The sequence below is a fragment of the Phyllostomus hastatus genome, unplaced genomic scaffold (assembly GCF_019186645.2).
Source record: "Phyllostomus hastatus isolate PE091 unplaced genomic scaffold, TTU_PhHast_1.1 phas_contig_308, whole genome shotgun sequence".
NCBI lineage: Eukaryota > Metazoa > Chordata > Mammalia > Chiroptera > Phyllostomidae > Phyllostomus > Phyllostomus hastatus.
In genome coordinates, this window is record NW_025333848.1 from 307703 (window position 1) to 331183 (window position 23481).

The following is a 23481-nucleotide window of genomic DNA, read 5'->3' on the forward strand; positions in this document are numbered from 1 at the left end:
TTACAACAATGGATAAATCATGAGACAAAAATTCAATAAGAAAATAATGGACTTTACATTTTATGAAATTGATTTAAAGATACATACAGAATACACCATCCAACAGCAGCAGAATATACATTCAGGCATTCTCCAGGATAGATTATGTATTGGGTTATAAAACAGGTCTAAACAAATTTAAGAAGACTGAAATCATTTATAATATCTTTTCTGAGCACAATGAGATGAAACTGGAAATCAGCACCAGGAGGAAAACAAGAAAATTCATTAATATGTGAAAACTAAACAACACAATTTTTGAACAACCAATGGGTCACAGAAGAAATAAAAAATAAAACCAACAATATCTTGAGACAAACAAAAAATAAAAACAACAACATGCCCAAATTCTTAAGATGCAGTTCTAAGAAGATAGTTTATAGCAATAAATGCATACATTAAGAAAAAAAGATCCCAAATAAATAACATAATCTTCTTCCTAAGGAACTATAAAAGAAGAACAAACTAAAGTCAAAGTTAACAGAAGAAAGGAAATAATAAAGACTACAGAAGAATTAAGTAAAATGGAGACTAAAAAAGAGAAAAGATCAATGAAACTAAGAGTTGGGGTTTTTCTGGTTTTTTTCTAAAGAAAATTTTGATTTATTACAGTCCAGTTTCATAATTATTTTCTATTGCAATATACAGAATAAAGAAAATGTCTGATATTGAGGAAGTTGCAGTTTAGTGGGCAGGAAAGAAACTTAAAGGATTCCAATATTTATTTAAAGTAGGATTGTTAATGTGACTGTCTTCTTCTTTGTATTTTTCCTGACACCCAGTGTCTTGCACGTAGCTGGTGCCCAGTAAGTTCTGGTTGGTTGAGTGAAAGGAGTCGGTAATGAGTTTTAGGGTCTTCTTACTTGTTTGTAGGTAGCATATTTGACATTATCTGACAGTTTCATTTTCATTTCCATAACTTTTTCTCTATCATCTCTTAGAGGTTATACATATAGGGATAGGCACATATACATACATACATGCATGCCTGTGGATGCTGGATAAGAGTTGGTTTTTGGAAAATATAAGCCAAATTGACCTATAGCTAGACTTAACCAAAAATAAAAAAGATAGTTATATTTAATATATTTCTTTCTAAAATAAACTGATACTATAGGAATACAAAGAATCATAAGAGACTATTCAGAACAATTACACTCCAAAAATTAGATAACTTAGAAAAAAGTGTTAATTCCTAAAACACATAAATTACCAATACTGAATCAGGAAGCAATAGAAAATCTGAACAGACATTATTATGAGCAAGAAGACTGAATCAGTAATCAAAATATCTCGACAAGTGAAAACCCCAAACCAGATGGCTTCACAGGTAAATCCTATTGCAGATTTAAAAAGAATTAATGTTGTTGCTCAAACTCTTCCTAAAAAATTGAAGAGGAAGAAACAAACTCATTCTATGAGGCCAGAATAACCCTGATACCAAAGTCAGGCAGGGAGACTAAAAGAAAAGAAAACTGCAGGCCAATATTCCTGATGAACATAGGTACAAAAATTCTCAACAGAATACTAGCAAACCAAATTCAAAAGCACATTACAAATGTCACACACCATGATCAAGCAGGATTCATCCCTGGATGCAAGGATAGTTCAACATATACAAATCAATAAATGCAATATACCACATTAACTGAATGTAAGTGAAAAAATCATAGAAACATGTGAGCCAAATGATCAAGGGGAGTTCCATGGGCAGCAGCCACAAAAACTGGGGTGCTGCACAAGGGCACGAGCTCCTTTCTAGGATATAATGATGACTGGAATTAAGGCAAAGGGAGAACAGAGATGTGGTGCCTGAAAGCCTCTGTGGTCATTGGGGAGTATTTCAGTCAGTCCCTATATGTGTGTTCAATTAGATGCCTGCCCCTCAGGCTGAAACTTTTAAAGTAGACCTCCGTCACAGGAAGACTGGGTGATTTTCAGTCTGCTGCCTCTGTGCTGTGCCTGAGGGATTAGCCATGGTGAGCCTGCTTGAGCCCACTGAGACCTGCTTATTTTGGTTCTCTACAGACTTGGGGGCCTCATGGATGCAAGCCTTGTTGGATTTCAAAAGTATCTCTCAGGTGCAGAACTTATATTGTGGTGCCAGATGTGGGGTTCAAGCCCTTCATTCCTCAGGAATAAGCTTGGATCCTTTTGATTGTGGGTCACCATGCCTGGGTGGGGTTTATGGCAAGATTGTGTTTCAATCTCTCCTTCCTATGTTGACATGAGTTTTTCCTCATTCACCTGATGTGTAGGAGTTGTTTAGCTAGGTTGGGGGTTTCTTTTAGAGACAGTTGCTCTGTATGTAGGTGTAGATTCAGTGTGTCCATGGGAGGAAGTGAGTTTAGGATTTTCCTATGTCGCCTTGAACCATGGTGTATGTTTTTCTTATTCTTTCAATTGTTCATGCCCGAGTTATTTTTCCAGTTTTGTATTTTTCTACCTATTATTGTGCTCTAATCTCTATTTTAGTACTAAAATCATCTAACTTCACAATTTTCTCACTTGTTTACTTACTTTATAGAACATTACTCTTGGAATCCACATCAATTCCTAACCTTCCATTCTTGGTTTTACTTCTACTCTCCCTTCTGAAACTGAGAGGAAAGTAAGTTCTCACTTCCACTTTGAGCTTACTCCTTTAGAAACACTGGGAATGTGCTCCCATAGTGAAACATACTAGAAACCTCATGTCTGTCTCAATGAAGATCTTATCCAGGAAACATGAATTTATTCAGAGAAGTTAAACATTAGTCATTCTGAAAGTTCCCAAATATTTAAAAGTCTTTTCTTTTTTATATGGAGAAAAAGGCAAGCAAATGTACACTCAAAAATAAAGGAATGTTGAAGACTTCTCCAAATATGTTAAAAATTGTTAGCTTAGTGTTTCACATGAAGTTACTCTATTTGATTACTATGTCAGTTCATGCAAATGACAAGCATGTACAAAGGGGAACCAAAAACCCCATAATTATCTTCTGGGGAGTGGGTCCCTTATAATACAGGCTTCCCTGCTAAGTGAGTGTTCTAGGGACTCATCTGTATCAGTGTACTAGCTGGTGTTGTTGTGAGAGGCTGCATTCAGCTTCAGTGACATTTTTTTGAAGACTCTTTCAACCCATTTGCCCATTTCATGATGAGTAATTTATGAGCACATTTGACCACACTGTGCTGAATGTTCAGCAGCTTTTTGGCCAAAAATGGCATGACCCCAGTGTCCCACACTCCCTCTCAGTTGATCTCATCCCAAGCAACTTTTTTTGTTTCCCCAAATGAAGAAAGTCCTCAAGAGGAAATGTTTTGCACATGTGGAAGAGGTGAAAAAAAGTGACAGAAGCACTAAAAAGCATCAAAATTGATGAGTTCAAAAACCATTCTGAGCAGTGGAAAGCACATCGACAAATGTATTGCATCAAATGGAGAGTACTTTGAAGGTGACTGAAGTTTTAACATGTAAGATAAATACACATTTTTTTGTAAATAAATTCTGGGTTGTTTGGGGTCCCCCCTCACATATAACATAAAGTCATTTAGTTTATATGTCTTCAAAATACAAACAATTCTTCACCTTTAATGCTTTTTCTATATATTTTTATTAAACTTACTGGAGCAACATTGGTTAATAAAATTTTATAGGTTTCAAGTGTACATTTCTGTGATACATATCCATATATTGCACTGTGTGCCCACCACCCGCAGTCAAATCGTCTTCCATTGCCACATATTTGAACCCCTTTACACTTTCTACCCCTCCACACCCTCCCCGTTGCTCTGGTATAGGTGAGGAGGACAGGTGAAAAAGATAAAAGAGATTAAGAAGTACAAATTTTCAGTTACAAAATAGTCATTGGTATATAAAGTACAGCATAGGAAATACAGTCAATAAAATTTTAATAACTATGGATGGTGCCACATGGGTACTACACTGACTGAGGTGATTTATTGTAAGGTATGTAAATGTCTCATCACAATGTAGTACATCTGGAACTATATAATATTCTATGGAGTAGCCAAAGAACTTATATGTATAACCCATAGACACAGAAAACAGTGTGGTGATAGCCAGAGGGAGGCGGGGCAGGGGCAAGGTGTGGGCTATCAGGGCACAGAAATGGGGGCATCTATAATAGTATCAACAATAAAAAAAATAGTTTAAAAAGAAAAATAAATAAATAGTTAAAATAAATAAAAACTAAAAAAGACTTGCCCTGGCTGGCGTAGCTCAGTGGATTGAGTACGGGCTGCGAACCAGGCATCGCAGGTTTGATCCCCAGTCAGGGCACATGCCTGGGTTGCAGGCCATAGCCCCCAACAACCACACATTGATCTCTCTCTCTCTCATTCTCTCTCTCTCTCTCTCGTTCCCCCCTTCCCTCTCTAAAAATAAATAAATAAAAAATCTTTAAAAAAAACTAAAAAAGACTAAAAACAAAAGAGGCCCCATTTATCTATATCTCCTCCACCTCTTGGTATTACTGGGTTTTTTCTTCATTGTTGTTCAGTTACAGTTGTCCTGCCTGCCTTTTTCCCCATTGCTCACCCCTACCTCACCCCCCCACTCCCATAGTCAATCCCCCCATTGTCCATGCCCATAAATCCTCTATTATTTGCTTGCCCCTTGCTCTTCTTTCCCGTTATTCCTTTTCTGCCCTCCCCTCTAGTCACTGTCCTTTATTTCCCTCTGGTTCTATTTTGCTCCTTTGTTTGTTTTGTTGATTAGGTGCCACTTATAGGTGAGATTCTGTGGTATTTGTCTTTCATCGCCTGGCTTATTTCACTTAGCATAATACTCTCCAGTTCCATCTTATGCCATGAAAATGGGTATAAAATGGTATACAGGGTTGGGCAAAAATAGGTTTACAGTTGTGAGTATGCAAAACAGTTTATTCTTGTATTATTATTTATTAATTTTTGTACTGTTTTCCATATGAACAACTACAAACTTATTTTTGCCTGACATTATTGTGGTCTTTACTTGCAGTTCTCAAATTATGAATGAGGCTGAATATCTCTATGATATATGTTTTTGGACTAAGTATTTCCTTTTCTGTGAAATGCTTTTCCAATATTTTGCCCATTTTTTTATTGTCTTTCTAATTCATCTGTGACCAGTTTGTATGCTTTGGTATTGATACTGTGTTAGTTATAAGTATTTGAAATATCTTTCAGTTCTACTTTTTATATTTTTTATAGTGTTTTGATGAACAAAGTTGATAATTTTGGTGTAGAAGAATTTTTAATTGTTTTCCTTCTTGGTACACACATTTTGTATCTTTTAAAAGAAATCCTGTTATGGTAGCCAGCCTATGAGATGGCCCTCAGTGATTTTCATCTTCTGCTGTTCATGCCTTTGGGTAATCCCCTTTCTTAGTAGATGAGGTTTGGTCTCTGTGACCAATGGAATGCACCAGATGTCCAAGTGCGTGATTTCTGAGGCTAGATTATAAAAGACATTACTACTGCACCGTATTGGGAGAACACTCAGGAAAACCTATGGTGAGTTCCCTATGGTGAGGATCTGAGCCCTTATAACAATAGCCAGTACCAAGTTGCCAGCCATATGAATGGGACATCTAGGAAGCAGATCCTTCCACTGTTGCCAGGCCTCCAGGTGACTGCGGTCACAGTTTGGCCAAAAGAATTTCTCAATGGCATTTTGTGGAAGGACGGTCTTAATTTTCAATAACTACCTCCTCATAAGTCTTCTAAAGACAAAATAGTACCATCTCTGGCACAAGGAATGTTTTTTAAAAAAAATATGAAGAAAGTAAAGAATGTGTAACAAATTAAAGAAAAAAACAAGGAAAGAAGAGCTCAATCTATCATTAGTAGAAAAGAGAAAACAGAAAGAAGGATGATTGAAGGGAGTAAGGAATCTGGATACTTCCATGAAACTCTATGATAAGAATTGTACATAAATTACAAGAGGAAATTATCATTTTATGATAGGTCTCCATTTAAAATGTGACCATGAATAATGTTCCACTCAAATATAAATTTTCTTCATCTCACATATTGAATTTCTTTTAGAATCACAGAAAACATCATTCCAGCCCCATCCTCTAGGATTCCAGAAAACTAATGAAGCACATTCCTCTGCAGAAAAATTGGGCTCATCCTGGTGCCATAATCTAAAGAAAAACAAAGGATAAAGACATTTCAGTGAATGCATAGTGATTGATGAGAATGTATATAGGGTTGGGGGGTGAAGAGAAGGGGGTTCAGGGTGAAAGAACACTCCAATGATTGCTCTCCTCCTCTCATTCTGCCCTCCTCAAAAACCCCAAGTGTAAGCACAAACTTTTATAATTGCTCCTCTAACATTCTTCTGGCAAAATTTTTATGCACTGGAGTAATATTGGACCTTTTCCTTAAAATCTGATCTTCACTTCTTCCTCAATAAAGAGTCCTTATCCTGATCTGGGCTGTTAACAAATGATTTCTTAACAGCATGTAATAAAGAGGCTGCCTCCTTTATTTGTATACCCTTATTACCTTCCTAAATTCCTATATTCTCATACAGCTTGAGTCTGCACATAAGAAGTTACCCTGCCTACGAGGAACACAATCTGTGGTAGGGGTGAGGGGATTGCGAGGTGGAACTTTGTTTTTGGAATTAAGAGACCTGATTTAGCTGCTGGCTCATTTTGATCTTAAGTATATAATTTATTCTGTTCAGGTACTTGGTTCTTCATCTATAAAAATAGGAATCATAATGAGATCTCCAAATAGCTTATAAGATTATGTGAGAATTATATGAAATCATGTATAAATTCTGGATTTTTGTGAAAGTCACAAATAAATAGTATTATTTTATAATTATCCTACTAGAATTGACCACTGTTCTGACACAGATGTTTTAAATCTTATTGATTGAAGTAAAATTTACTTGAAGTGCCTACATATGTCTAGAGGTGGTAAACTGTATGACTAAGAGCACCATCTTTGCAGTTAAACATGGAATTGAGACCCTGCTTCTCATCTTAGTAGTTTCTGACCTCAGGAAAGTTATTCCAGTTTTCATCAGTAAAATTATGAAAACTAAAAAAGTTTTCATGAAGTATAAGTTTGACAATACACGCAGTTAGTAGGAGCTTAATAATTGTTAGGATCTGATATCCATTATCAGTATTAGCCAACAAAATTTCCCTACATTTTTATGTAAACAAAGCCCTGTGTTTGTTAATATGAGTCTGTACTCACCTGACATTTTCTGTGTAAGGTGTCTGATCAATCCATTGCCAATTGCCATTCCCTTGTGGATCTGAGAGTCTCAGAAAATAAGACAACGATTTATTCAGCTGCTGAACAATGAAATTCTGCATAAAGAAAAAGAAGCATAGACTGAAATTTCCAGGTTATATTCAGTAAGGGTTCCTTATAGCTCTAAAAAGAAATGAAAAGGCCAGGTGTGAGAACGGTGGCATGATAGCTCACTGGACAAGAGAACAGGCTGAAAACAACAACATCATTATAGGAAGGAGGGAGTTATAACCCATGAATTTCTCAAACAGAATTTATTTTTTTCTTCACCAAGATACAGAATTATTTTTAAATCTATGTCAGTTTTTGTGCTTTCAGCTATTTTTTTTTAATTTTGTAAATTCACATGTACTCCAATAGTTTAAAAAATGAACACCTATACCTCCTTTTGGTGTTACCATTGCAGCTTAAGCATATCTGTAGCTTGATATTAAAGAATTTTAAAGGGTGAGAGAGAAACAATCTGTCTCTTGTTCCCAAATTGTCTAACTAATTTGAGTAAGTTAGAGTATGTACCTTTTTGATGTGATGTTTTTGTGATTAAAAAGTGGTTACAGGTAATGTTTACAACATGACAGATATTGTAATTCCTATGATAACTAACATTCTCAATTTTTTGCAGATGAAATTTTTAAGCACTGAGCCACAGATTGTCCAGGCTTCTAAATCTTTCATTTCCTTGCACATTTCAGTTATCAGAACAGAAGACCTCCCACACACACACACACACAAAGCATAACATACATTTGGTTGATGAGTTTCTTGCTTAACTGAACAACTGTGATGGAATTATGTTTCTAAGTTTCTTGCTCCAGTGAAATATGCATGCATATAGTAGGGGAATGGGATGGCAGGTAAGTTTAAAATGGTATTCTCTTGCAAAGAGCTCAGACTTTTAATTAACTATTACAAAATAGGTTGGTACTCATTGCCCAAGACTGGTTTTCCTTGGAGTTTTGCTAAAACAATCTTAGTGATTTCCTTCATTTCAAACAACTTGTAATCTCAAATGCCACTATCTCTCAGATATTTGACCCTTTGTTTCACCTTTGGTACATATTGTGTGAATACATTAACCTAAGCATAGAAAAGCTTTTCTATGCCTCTATTTCAGTGAATAACACAAGTTTCAAATAGAAGAGGAAATATCTTAAAATTCTAATTCTAAAGACAGTTCAAAAGATTTTGTCTCTTGACCATCATGGCCTAAACCACTTACCAGGAAAATATATGTATTGTACTTCAATGCCATAGTACTTTATTATTAAAAGAAAACACATTTTACTTTAAATTACTTTATATATTATTAACAGTTTTTAAAATTTTTTAAAAATTGTTGTTCAAATATAATTTTTTCCATTTTCCCACCACCACTCCCCCCATCCTAGCCATCCCCACCCCCACCCTCAATCCTATCCCCCTTCAGCTTTATTTGTAAGACTGCGCTCTTTGCCAAAGCCAACATCTAATAGAAACATAATTATTAAATTAAGAACAATCTGACAGTAACCAGATGGGAGGTGGGAGGGGATAATGGGGGCTAAGGGGGAATGGTTTTCAGGAACCACTATAAAGGACACATGGACAAAACCAAGGGAGGGGGTGGAAGAAGGGGAGGGAGATGGGGAGGGCTGGGGTGGGGGGAGTGGGTGGGGTAAACGCAGACAACTGTACTTGAACAACAATAAAATAATTTTAAAAAAAGAAAAGAAAACATGACTTTGCTTACTGAGATTCAAACTCGATGTGATGCTTTCAAATAAATTCAATACTTTTAGAAACATAGTGTATGTGTCCTTGGAATTTCTAAACAGTATATTAATAATTTAGATGAGTGATATCTATTTTAGAGGCTAGGGAAGGAGAAAAGAGAAAATAACAGAAAGAAAAACAATTTAAATGCAATTTCTAAGTTTTCTTTTTAGGGCTCTGAATTTTGCAGTACAAACTGAAGTCAACTGAAGAACTATTCCTTTGTTTTGTATATAAAAATATGCTATGGAGAACTCTAGAGAAAACAGAATGCTTCATAATAGATCCTTAAAAATACTAAAAAAATTGGCAAATATTTATTAAATGCTGCAGGTGTTACTTAAAATACTCTCTGTGGCCTTTATTTTTTTTTTACTTTTGTTTTATTAGAATACAAATTAATGCCATCAAAACAGACACTCTTCAAATATAGATAACTGTTTTTGAGGTGTTTATATTTACTAAGAAACATTTTACAATGAACATATCTGTATATTTAAAGTAAAAGTTGGATTGAGTCTTACTAAGTTTAAATTTTTTATTTTATCTATTGAGAACTGCATGTCTGGTAGATAAAAAACAAGTGAAATTCTGAGTATTAAGGTGAGCTTTATAGAGAATTTTCACAAAGTTTTCCTGGAAAATGTAAACTTTGCTACTTGCGATATTTCACTTAACATGTTTCAGTTTGTAAATCAGACCTGCTAATTTGTTATTTTCTATTTTAGAACTCATTTGCCCTTAAGAATATTTGGCTTTCATTTCACCAAACAATGCAGATTGGTTGTTGACTGTATGATTAAATGTCAACATTTCTTCAGGAATCTAAGTATAAGAGAAAAGAAAATTTTGAAACAGAGATTGTTAATTACTTGTCTGGAAAAGTCTACATACAGAGAATTCTGTGGAATCAGGTTTCACTACACATATTCCATTCATTCAGTCCAAAGAAAATGGAAGGTCCACGTGGATTTTATTTCTCAGTGTGGATGCAGAAAATATAGAAAATTGATATCAATCTCATCTTTTACTGTGTAAAATAAATAAATATTTCTTCTCTTTTGGAAAAAAAAAAACTATGTGCTTTGCTGACATAAGCAAGATGGTAGACTAGAAAGCCCCAGGCCTTCATTTTCCCAACTTAACAACAGTATACACACCATATTGCTTTCATGGACACTCAAGAAACCAGTTAAGAGGTTCCAGCACACAAGGCAAGTGTAAACCCCAGAAGAGCTGCATCAAAGCAAAATGGAAGTTTGTTGCATTTATCCACCAGAGTTTTCCCACTTAATGGGTACAGCACAAAGCAACTGGGATAAAACTTACAACTCACAACTCTCCCTCAGGAGAAAAAGAAAAGAGTGAAAAATGTGTCCAATGTTCTGCTTTTCTTTTTTCAAGGATGACAGAAGGACCGGTTTCTGTCTTGCCTGTATGGGAGTACGGGGAGTGACTGTCTGTCCTGGCCCCCACCACTACATGTGTGTGTGCATCTGGCCCCTGCCACTACACAGACAACAGCAGCTGGGCCCCACAGCCAAGTGTGTGCAGATTATCAACTCAAGCCACCACCACCCCCACACTTGGTGTCCGGCCCCACTAGACCTGGAGTCACAGCATATCCAAGTATGCCCCCATCCACAGGTGAAAGTCTTTCTTTGCCGAAGTCAGTTCATAAAGTCTGGAAGATACAACTGCTTCTTCAAATGCATAGACACCTGTGCAAAGCTACAGGGATCTCAAGGGATTGGGGCGGGGGGGCGGGGGGGGCGGTGTGAGGGAATGACTCCATCAAAAGAATACAACAAACCTCCAGTAACTGGTTTGAAAGAAATGGAGATCCAGAAATACCATACAAAGAATTCAAAATAATTGTTCTAAAGATGCTCAGGGAGCTACTAGAAAACACATATAAACAATACAATAACACCAGAAAAATAATACAAGAACAAAATGATTCAATGAAGTTAAGGGAACATAAAAAAACCCATAAATTTCAGAGCCAAAGAATCCAGTGACAGAATTGAAGAATTCAATAGAAATCTTCGAAGTCAGACTTGACCAAGAAGATGAAAGAATCAGCGAGCTCAAAGATGAATCAATTGAGATTTCCCAAACACAGGTGCAAAAGAGATTTCCCAAACACAGGTGCAAAAAGAAAAAAAATTAAAGGACTGAAGAAAGTCTATATACTCTATAGGATATCATCAAAAGAGCCAATTTGCGAATTATTGGAGTTCAAGAAGAAGAGGGGGAGAAGGAGGTAAAAGCTTATTGAAAGAAACGATGACAAAGAAGGCGATGGAGGCAGGCATGGATCATCTCTTCGTACAAACACATCTAAATTACAATTAAAATATAGAACAACCATCACTCAGGAATGTCAGAAATGGAGCTGAATGGAGGTCTAACAAGCATGAAATCGAGTTGAATGGAAGTCTGACAAAGACCGAATTAAAGAAACCACATCTATCGAGGCTGTTAAAAGGGAGCAGATGCAGAACAGGCTGGTCTCTCACCCATGTGTGGTAAATAAAAACTCAAGAGGGATATCTCAGAAGTGAGCAAGCTCAGCCCCACACCAGCCCTTCCAGCCCAAGTTCCCAGTGTCAGAAAGATAAGTCCCCACAATTTCTGTCTGCAAAAAACAGTGGGGATTGAGTCAGTGGAAGAAATTGCTGGAGCCACAAGCAGTTCCTCTTAACGAACCCATACAGATACTCACTTACTCAGACTCCCTCCCTCTGAGATCCAGTGCCAGGGTGGAAGCTTGAAGGGCACCAGTGGCATACTGGGAAAGGCAGAAGTGTCTGGCATCGGGGAGAGCAGAGGATATTGTCACTTTTCTGGAGTTCTCCACCCACAGAGCCACAGAGCCAGCAGGCTAGTGCCATATTTGAGACTTGGTCAACCTGATTAACACTGTATGATCCACCTTGTACATCCCCAGAGATTCTGTCCTACACAACTTACCGGCCCACCCATGTTGCTTTTCCATATAAATGGCTGCTTCACAACTTCCTAGATCCTAACAAACAATCAATAGCTGGCCTCAGTGAGCTCCAAGCCCAGCAGCCATCTCAAATTGCTTTATAGCTCAGGAAGGTCAGCCGTGGGCAAAAGACAGATGTGGACTGACCTTAGCCTATACCACCTAGGAAACCCCAGGGCCAGTGCACACATTGGACAGCTATAGACCATGCCAGAGCACCACCACCCTGTGTCTATACTGCCGATCCTCCATGGAGGGCAGAGGTTGAAGGTCATTGGTCACAGCCAATCCTTGCAGCTGACTGGCCTGGGTAAATCCCTTCCACTGATCTGCCAACAGCAACCAGACCTCAACTACAAGAGAAGGTTGTACTCAGCCCAAATGAAGGGTGCACCTTGAGTACCCAGCTTGGGTAATAGGGGAAGCTGTGACATTGGACCCTACAGGACACCTACTCCATTAGTCCACACTACCAAGACACAGAGTCAAAGCAGCTCTACCTAATACATAGAAACAAACACATGAAGGCTGCCAAAATGAGGAGACAAAGGAACATAGCACAAATGAAAGATCAGATCAAAATTCAGAAAAAAAGCTAAACAAAATGGAGATAAGTAATCTACCAGATACAGAGTTCAAAACACTGGTTATAAGGACACTCAAGGAACTTAGGATCTCAACAGCATATAAAAGATCCAGTCAGAAATGAAGAATTTACTAACTGAAATAAAGAACAATTTACAGGGAAGCAACAGTAGAGTGAATGAAGCTGAGAATCAAATCAATGAATTGAAACATAAGGAACCAAAAAATTACCAATCAAAACAAGAAGAAGAAAAAAGAATCCAAGAAAACAAGGGTCATATAAGCAGCCTCTGGGACAACTTCAAGAGATCCAACATTTGCATCATAGGGGTTCCAGAAGGAGAAGAGAAAGAGCAAGAAATTGGAAATCTATTTGAAAAAATAATGAAAAAAAGAACTTCCCTAATTTGGAGGAGGAAACAAACATGCAAGTCCAGAAAGCACAGAGAGTCCCAGTCAAGTTGGACCCAAAGAGAACCACACCAAGACACATTATAATTAAAATGCCAAGGGTTAAAGATAAAGAGAGAATCTTACAAGCAATGAGAGGAAAGCAGAGAGTTACCTACAAAGGAGTTCCCGTAAGACTGTCAGCTGATTTCTCAAAAGAAACTTTGCAGGTAAGAAGGGGCTGGCAAATTGAATTGAAAGGCAGATAAAGTGCTTTCCAGACAAAGTAAAGCTAAGTTCATCATCACCAAACCATTATTATATGAAATGTTAAAGAGAATTATTTAAGAAAAAGATCAAAAGTGTGAATGTTAAAACAGCAATAAATTCAAAACTTAGCAAACAAGCAGAAAAGCAGAGAAGAAACAGAATCGTAGATATGGAGATCATTTGGAGGGTTTTCATTTGGGTGGAAGAAGGGGGAGAATGGGGGGAAAGGTGCAGGGATTAAAAAGTACAAATTAGTGTGTACAAAATAGACAGGGGAATGTTAAGAATAGTATAGGCAAAGTAGTAGCCAAAGAACTTGGATGACCCATGAACATGAACTAAGGGTGGGAGACTGGCAGAGGGAATGGAGGGTATCAGGTAGAGGGAGGCAAAGGGAGAAAATCAGGACAACTTTAATAGCATAATCAATAATATATACTTAAAAAAAAAGTAGAGGATGGTTGCAGGGACTGGATGGAAGGGGAAATGGGTAGTTGTTCAATAGGTGTAGAATTTCAGTTTTGTAAGATGAATATATTGTAGAGATCTTTTTGTGACAATGTGAATATAATTAACTTATGAAATGTATACTTAAAAATAGTTAAGTTGATAAACTCTGAACTGTACACGTAAAACAGTTAAAATGATAAATTTTGTTTTTAATTAAATCATTTAATTTTATTTTTTAAAATGAGAATGAAAAATACAGAAAACAAACCTGCTCCGCTATTGTGTTGATCACCACCAAATGAGCCCCCATCTTAACACAGTTCTGCTCACTCTTAGTCCAAAAATTCTGTTCACTAGGAATGAAGTAGCAGCTGGAATCAAAAGATTTCCAAGTACTTGGGCAACATCCCCAGACTTTTTCTATGTTGTATAAAAGAGAAGAGTGAATGTAAGATGAGGCAAATAAGATTAAAGAGGTAAGTTCTGTACATCTGAAATTTCAAGAATCTGAGTTTGTTTTTCTAGGGATGAGCTTCTTAATTCATGTAGTTATTGTTCCCTAAATTATATAATTTGAGGTCATAAAGTTGCTTTTAAATAAACATTCTTTAACATTAAGTTCTCACTACTTACCAAGGTTTACCTGCAGAATTTCTCTGGATTTTTTTTGCTAAAAAATTACTACCATATTTTTATTCTTTATGTCTCTTCTACATTAGATGCACCAAGTTCTATCAGGGTTACAAAGGACTAATAATCTCGAATGCCAGTTCTACTTAATAATCTTGGGCAAGCCACAAGCCTCAGGTTTTTAAATGGAAATGGTAATTAATCATAGGGTGATTATGAGAATTAGAATTATGCTTCATTAGAATTCTGGTTCCACCATTTCTTATGTGTGCTTTTGAATAGATTACATAACCCCCTTGAGCCTTAGGTATTTCATCTTTAAAATGGAAATAACAATCGTACCAAACTCAAAGGGTAACTTAATCACATAATATGTACAAGGTACTTTAAAGGGTGTTTAACATGGAATAATAGTTGATAAATGTTCCCTGTTACTAATTTTTACATAGCACCAAGAATGTAAAAGTTTTAAAAATTATCAGTTTCCTGTCCTTTCCCCTTAAGAACACCAGTTTACTACTATGCTAGAATTTTAAAAATCTCTAGCTAACTATATATAAGCCCATCGACATATTTTGATTATATATGTTTATATATAAACTTAGCACATATATATGTACACCTAAATAGTATGTTGTTTTAATTTATTGAACTTTAAATCTTTTAAAAGTATTCTTGGTTTGATTTTTTATTCCACATTTTTAACATTCATTCATATGTAGCTCTATTTTATTTACTTTCAATTATTACATAGTTACATATTTTTTAAATTCATTTTTATTGTATTTTTACCATTTGTCCTCCTTATATTCCCTGCCCCCTCACCCTAGTCAGAATGGGTATCATCAATAAATCAACAAACAACAAGTGCTGGCAAGGATGTGGAGAAAGTGGAACTCCTTGAACTATTAGTGGGAATGCAGATTGTTGTGGTCACTGTGGAAAGCAGCATACCTCAAGCAGCATACCTGGAGATACCTCAAAAAATTAAAAATTGCCTAATGACCCAGCAATTCCATTTCTGACAATTTTTCTGAAGAAGCCCAAACACTAATTTGAAAGAACATAAGCACCCCTATATTCAATGCTGCATTATTTACAGTCACTAAGTTATGGAAGCAGCCCAAGTGTCCATCGGTAGATGAGTGGATGAAACAACTATGGTACATTTACACAATGGAATATACTTGACTGTGAAAAAGAAGAAAATTTTACTCTTTGAAACACCATGGATGGACCTGGAGAATATTATGCTAAGTGAAATAAGCCAGTCAGAGAAAGACAAATACCATATGATTTCACTCATATGTGGAATCTAATGAACAAATTGAACTAACAAGCAAAACTGAGACAGACTCATAGAGAGCAGGCTGACAGCTCTGGGGGTGGAGGGATTGATTTAAAAGAAAAAAGGATTCATGGACATGGACAACAGTGTGGTGATTAAAATGAGAATAACCTATAGAATTATTCTTCATTTTATACTATTATAATATGAATAAAATAGGCCATATCGATATCATTTTACTATTAGCCACTTTTAGAAATGTATCTTAATTATGCATTTCATTTATTATTAAAGATTGCTTTTCATTATACTCCTTAAGTGTATATTAACATATTTTAATTTAAAAAGTTTAATTTGGCTGACTGTTCTTAGTGCTAAGGATTGGGTTTGTTAGTTATGCATACCAAACACTTTTCATATGTTGAATATGCTAAATCTCCAGAATCAAGATTAAAAAACTATTCAAAGCTGTAACAAACAGAAGAATTACTGATATTAATAATATATTTTCCCAATTGTGCTCTAAATAATGAGCTAATCAAGTTGTTTTATAAGTATAAAAAGAAGTGTAATTAATAGTCATTTGATAAGACTTATAAAATCTTTCTTTGGTGTAGTTCTCCAAAATTGAGAAGACAATTGACTATTGACTAGGAAATAACAAAGTTTTTAAAATTATTCTATTTATTGTTCTTTATATTCAACAAAATAGAAGAATTACCTAATCAAATTCTCAGTGAATAGATTATTACAAATAATTTTTGATACTAGATCACTGTATTTTTTTAGCAAATAACTAAAAAAATTGGGTGACATACTAACAGAGCACTTTATATTCTATGAATTTATTTAGATAAGTAATATTTATTAGATTGTGTTGCTAAAGTGAAAAATAAGAATAGAATTGATATTGAATTCTACCTCATTCTAGTAATAATATTATTCAACAGTAGGTACATCTGATTGCGTTTTTTAAAAGGTCCATTTGTCTCATTAAAAGATGGGCTTCCAATAGTTTTATTAGTAATAAATTTATCAAAATTTTTAATAAATTTGTAATGTTTTTAATATTGTATTTGATAATTATTATAATGAATTAATCCAAAAGAAATTTTATAACACTTAAAGCTTTATGTTTCATAGGAAATTAAAATATTAGACACATTCTTATTTACATATCTTAGCAAAAGAGAAAGTGTTGTGTGAATATTAGTCCAAGAGGAAAAAGAATGGTGTAAGACACATGACTGTTAAATAATATTGTACACATTTTTCTTCTTTTTTATACATGCACAATGAGAGTGGGGGTAACAATTTGTGATGGTATTAAGATACCAGTACATACATTTTTAAAATACTTGTAATGCTGTTGTTTTTAAGTGTTAATAATTACAATATTCCAGAAATTAAAGCTTCTGCTTCTATTACATGATGAAAATTTTTAGATGTCAAATTAAGGTGTAGAAGGGGGCACAAGTTTTTCAAAACCTTTCTGGGGGTTTGACAAGCATAAGTGTTCAAAGGGCACAGGTGTAGGCAGAGCACAAGCATATTGAAGAAACTGTGACTTTACTCTTGCTTCTAAATGTCTCAATGTTCTGACAGTGACTGAGTGGGAAACAAATTGGAAAAAATACATGTGAATTTCAAGTTCATTTTTTACTTGTAATCAAAACAAAAATATTTGTGTTTTCATTGTAATAATAATTTGAAAGGATGTTCTTAAAATCTGAGCACTTTTATTTGCTGACATAGTATTATATAAAATAATTTTTTATGCAAGCTTATCTGTACCTTGAATTATATATACTGAACAACTTGAAAGACTATTATATCAACTTGGATATATTTTAGGAGCAAATTTGCAGTCTCTTATGCCAGATGGATGTGGAGTTAATTCAGTAATATCCATCTCAGTCTCATTCATTTCCGAGCATTCTGAAGGCAAAGACTAAAGTACCCATTGCCGCTTCCAGTAGGCGGTCTTTAAAACTACAGTTGTTACAGGAGTGACTCCAAATGGTGGGAAGAAGACAATATTGATGCAATTATGTTTTTCCCCCCAGAAGTGCCAGCTCCACAACAGTTTGACCAAAAGCCTCAATGTGACAAAGACAAAAACAAAAAAGCAAAAAACGTATGTCAAAGAGAGTAAAGAAAATCATTCCTCACCACTCCCATGCACCACATTCTTACCAAATATCAAAAAAAAAGAAAAATTCCAATGTCTCACAGAAATAGAAACTTTCATCCTCTCTTTATTCTCATACATTTTTCCATTGAAGCAGAGGAGTGAATTATTTAGTTCTTAAAATACCAAGAGTCTAACGTCTTTTTGTACTTCTTAGTTGGAAAGAGTAAGGCCATAAATTATGACAACTACAAACATGCATTTTGCCTTACTTTGGCATTTCTCATTGGACATAGTGCAAGGTAGACCATGATTGAATTCCACTTTCTCAACTCTTCATATGTGAAGGTACCAGCACCACATTTTAAAGTGAGGACAGTCTCTTCCAGAGCCATGTTTCAACATTCAAATGGACCAGTAATAAAGCTAGCTGGTACTTGGAATGGAGATGGGTGTTATTAACTAGGAAACTTAGATAACAAAAGCAAATTTTATCCTAATGATAAAGGTAAGGATAATTGGAACCAAAACTTTTATGAAAAATTTCCAGGGTTAGCTTAAACAAATTGCATGATCTATGTTGATGGCACTTATCGATCTCAAAAAGTCTTGAGGAGGAATTATTTTGGGGTAAATCTAGAGGCTAATATAAACATATAAATTTAGAGATATCTTAACGTTGTCTAAGCAAATAGTACATAAGAAAATGTGACAAACCAAACTAACTCAACCCTGAACTTCTCTGAGAAATAAGAAAGTCTGGTTAAGAATTGCAATACCTTACCTGTCACCCTCGTCCCTTCACTGAAGCAGGTTAGACTTGAATGATACGTATGTAATGTGGACAGCCTTTGGTCAGTTTTGCCGTGTGTAAAATAAGTCACTGTAGAGGAGGAAGAAGACTTAGTATCCATCCATTCTTTTGCTATAAAGCCTTATGCTCTATAAATCTGTACCCAGCAGGCTTCCCTCCAATTGCCACCATTTACTTCCATTCAAACTCAATAAAGACCATGTTCAGCTACTGCTTGTCTGTATTCACTTTTTTGTTTATTTGTTTATAAGCCTGCACTTCTTTCCTCATGAAAATTTATGTAAGTTCTATATTCTAGGACAGAGATTCTATAGCTTTCTACATCAATTAATCACAAACACCTAGAACAGTGTCTGTCACAAAATAATCTATAGTTACCTGTTGACCCACTGGCTATCTGCTTCTCCTTAATTTTCATAATTGTGGAGCAAGCATGCAGATTATTTTTACATTTCCTAAAATTTCTGACTGCTGGTAGCTACAGATAAATAGCTGTGATAAAGAGAAGACAAGGGAAGTCTTTAAATATTTAGAGAGATTTTAAATGTCTCAAATATTAACTCTCATGTTCAGTGGTGTCCACATTGAGCAAGACCTGTTCTCTCTTGGGTCCTGAATTGATTCTCCATTCATTTCTGTGTTGGCCCTCTACTGCTGAAGCTCAATATTGTCAAACTATTCTACCTTTCTCTGAGCCTGAGCTACAGGGTCCTGAATATCTGCTTCCTCTTAATTAATAAAATAACTATTCTCAACCCCTCTTCTTTATTGCACTTGACCATGAAAACTGAAGCACATTCTAACTTTGGTGATAATTACTTGTGTTTTAGTAAAGACCAAGAGAATTATTTATATCTTAAGGGAATTTCAAACATGGCCCATTAGACATACAAAGTTACTTTCACTCCTGATAGGCTACTTAATAACTATTTTTAATCATCTTATTAGTGAATAAAGAATAAAATAGATCAGAAGGAAAAAAGTCTTTGTGATTTCTCACAAAACATACTTAAAATATTTATTTGGAAGCAAATATTTATTTGGAAGCAAATATTTATTTGGAAGCAGTAAAGAAGTATTCCCTCACACCTCCAATATTTTATTTGAATATTTTTTCTCCTTATATTAGATAAGACTCCCACAAAAATTATAAAAGGTGCTATCCTAAGGTATTATGATTATAAAAGCAATTATAGTTGCATTTTCAATAGAGGGCTTTTGTGACTAGAGAACATATGATCACTAGTGAACTATGTAGTAGAAAATGGCATCTTAGAGGATGGCTGCAATTGACATACATCCATATATGAGGTCATGATTGGGGATATACTAATAAAATCAGGTGAATGATATCTAGAAGCAGAGCCAATTATCAAAATATGGAGAAGAGAAAAAATAGAAGGAGCAAGAGGACAAAGAGGAGGGAGAGGTGGAGAATAAATAAAAGGAGGATGAGAAATGGGGGAAATCAAGAAAAGCATAGCATTCCAAGTAACAGCTAACATATTAAAGGCATAAAGGAGAACATACCTTAGGGAATCTTTGGAACATGATAGGGAAAGAAATTAAGAGAGTGGCAACTCAGTGAAGAACTCACCCACACAACACACAATGAAACAAGCACTAAGGAGTGCTACAGAAATTACAGCAACAGACCAGAGCTTGACTTGGTATCGCCATACCGCTTTCTCTGTCAGAGAGGCAAGAAAAATGCAATTACCAAGGGGACAGGAAGTTAGATTTCCTAAGAAGCTTAGGGCAATGAAGAAGGTAGATGAAGAATCTCAGATTAATTAAAAACCTAAAACAATAAAAGAGCTTAGAAAATCCCTCAGAATAAATGACCAGGTAGTAGTTCTGAAGCCCTAAACAATCTGAATAAATCTCATCCTCAATCAACTGTAATTTCTACTTTCTTTTTTCTTCTAAAAATTACATTTAGCCATGGATTCTCCATCTTTTTTAAAACATCACCTTTGTTTCCTACTTCCCATACCACTGTATTAATATTTGGTTTCTTATTCTGTCAAGTACTTCTAGCTCTGAGGAATTATACTTTCTTCTAACATCTGACAGCTATGGTGGTCCAGTCTTCATCCCTTCCATCTATCCATTGTATAACCTCTTCTTTCCAGATAACTCATCATCTCATCATATACTTCCACCTTTTCCTCTGGAATTAAGAAAATAAATGCTAACCTGAAACTTGAGGTTGCCTTTCTTGCACCATTATGTGGGCTCCCTGTGTTCAGAAGGCTCAGTAGTCTCTCGTCTCTTTCTCTCTCTCTCTCCCCCTCTCTCTCTCTCTGAAGATATTACCCAGAGCCTTGGCTTTGTTCAAATAAGTCAGAGACAGGAGACAAAGAACTGGACACTCTGATGAGACTAAGAGACTTCCAATAAAAAGTAGACTTCAAAAGAAGAAGTCAATGTTTAGACTAAAGTTTCAGTGATCTATTTTGAGTATGAGGAAAAATAAAAGGAGAAATAGAGAAATATACCCAAACAGTTCAGGAAAAGTTTGATGAGATTGTTCAGATTATTTGTTCAGTTTCTGACATGAAATTTCTCTATCCAATTCCTATTCACCTTGGCATGCAAAGTAGAAAATTTTATATACCTTAAAAGAAATGTACTTGTAGGCTTTAATTTAGTGGTCCCTAGCCAATCTCTGCATTGGATTTTATGTAAGGCTTAATCCATGTGTTAAACAGTGTTTTAGGAATGACCAAAAGTCTGATTGACTAGATATGGCTTACATAGTATATTAATATAGTAAATTACTTAAAGAGCCATGGATATTGTTCAGGAATTTGATTGCAAAGTGGAAGGTTCTGAAACTTATCTGCAAAAGTAATTAAACATTCTTAATGCATCAAGACCAGTATTGAATAGAGGTTAGTGATATCTTATAACCCCCCTGATTAGAGAAGACTCCAAGTGGTATAACATCAGAGACAGGGTTTATAACTTCCTCATCATTACTTAAGGGCTTGAGAATCCTTTTTAGCATAAAGTCTCCAGATCATAGACCTTTCTATTAACATCAAAAACATCTCCACATTCTCAAGTGAGAGTCTTGAATACAAGAAAAATTATATACCATGGATAAATGAATACTGAACTCAGTAAAGCTTTTTAAAAACATAGCTGTAGCTAATCATGAAATGACATTGAGGACAGAATTAAAAACCAAAAAAGTTAACCCTAGGGTTGGTTTGAAATGCAACAGGTCTTTCCTAATGGGCAAAGAAGTAGTTGTGAAATATCATCTGTTTCCAGTTCCCCTTAGAAATGAAGAAACACAACCCAAGGATTAAGTCACTTGTTGCTCCAGGAAAAAAAATATTCTCCTTAGCCAGGCACAGGAAAAGCAATTTAAAAACTTCTTTGCTTCCTTGCTCATGTCCAATGTAAGCTCTCCCAATCACATAAGGATCATGACCATTGGCAACTCTGTGCTCCATTCTCTTTGCTTTTTCCCATTCCTTTGTTCCATATGCATTTCCAGATTGCTACAAGCAAAACTTTGAATGGTAGTCGCAAAGTCAGAAAGGAGCAATGCACCAAAATAAAATATCAAATCAAATAAAATAAGAATTGATAATAAGAATTGAAAATTGGAGCAAAAGCTAAATTGTGGATAGGTTTGGGTCAGATATGCAATAAAAATTTAGGATATTTGAGTCTTCCAAGGGACTCAGAAAAAAACTAGCTATGATTTAATACAAAAATCACACACTATTAGACAGATTCAAAGTAAATACTCATTGATTTTTGGCTCAAACTCTTTTAAAGGGGACATGATTTGTGAATCAGCAATTTGAACCAAATCCTATTCTAAGAAAGCAGCATTGGGCTACTTTTTTAAAATTAGTATTTGTACAATCAATAATATGCCAACAAATTGGACAATCCGGAAGAAATAGATAAATTCCTGGAAACATGCCATACAAACTTTCAAAACTAAATCAAGACGGAACAGAAAATCTTAATAGACCAACTACAACCCACAAAATTGAAGTAGTAATAAAAAAAAAACTCCCAACAAACTGAAGTTCTGGACTGGATGGCTTCACAGATGAATTTTACCAAATATTCAAAGAAGAACTAATACCTATCCATCCTTCTCTGTTACAAAAGATTCAAGAGAAGGGAAGACTCCAACCTCATTTTACAAAACCAGTATTATCCTAATTCTAAAACCAGATAAAGACACTAAAAAGAAAAAAGTATAGTCCCGCATCCTTAATGAACATAGATGCAAGAATCCTCAACAAAATATTAGCAAACTAAATTCAGTAATACAGTAAGAAGATTATATACCATAAACAGATGAGATTTATTCCTGTGATGCAAAGTTGGTATAATATTCACTAATCAATTAACATGATAGACCACATAAAAAAGATGAAGGATAAAAATCCCATTGCAGAAAAAATATTTGTTAAAATCCAATACCCACTTATGATAAAAATTCTCAGCAAAGTGGGAGTAGAGATAACAGTACAGTTCTCTCATAACAGAGACATCAACATAATAATGTTCATATAGACCTGAGAACAGTATAGACCTCAACATAATAAAGGCTTATATATGAAACACCCACAGCCAACATCACACTCGGTGAGGAAAAACAAAATATTTCCTTTATGATCAGGAACAAGACAGAATATTCACTTTCACCACTCTTATTCAACATAGTACTGGTAGCACTGGCCACAGCAATCTGAAAAGAAAAAAATAAAAGCCACCCAAAGTGGAATGGATGAAGTAAAGCTGTCATTATTTACAGATGACATGATACTGTTTGTAGAAAAGCCTAAAGATTCCACTGAGAAACTACTAGAATTGATCAATGAATTCAGGAA

The 23481-nt window shown here is 35.2% G+C and overlaps 1 protein-coding gene across 3 annotated transcripts; it reads right to left on the reverse strand.

Moving 5' to 3' along the window:
* Positions 1–5721: 5721 nt before the first annotated feature.
* Positions 5722–20917, reverse strand: LOC123819411 (C-type lectin domain family 6 member A-like). 3 transcript variants are annotated; one of them, XM_045839757.1, is made up of 6 exons: positions 20810–20899; positions 20208–20300; positions 18581–18679; positions 14016–14161; positions 7246–7361; positions 5722–6173 (listed from the first exon to the last, which is right to left on the reverse strand). In XM_045839757.1, the coding sequence occupies exons 1-6, from the start codon at positions 20838–20840 to the stop codon at positions 6029–6031; spliced, it is 630 nt and encodes a 209-aa protein (XP_045695713.1). In that variant the 5' UTR covers positions 20841–20899; the 3' UTR covers positions 5722–6028. The 3 variants fall into 3 exon arrangements, with proteins under 3 accessions (XP_045695713.1, XP_045695711.1, XP_045695714.1); XM_045839755.1 differs by having other exon boundaries at positions 14016–14167; XM_045839758.1 differs by lacking the exon at positions 20208–20300 and having other exon boundaries at positions 14016–14167; positions 20810–20917.
* Positions 20918–23481: the final 2564 nt, after the last annotated feature.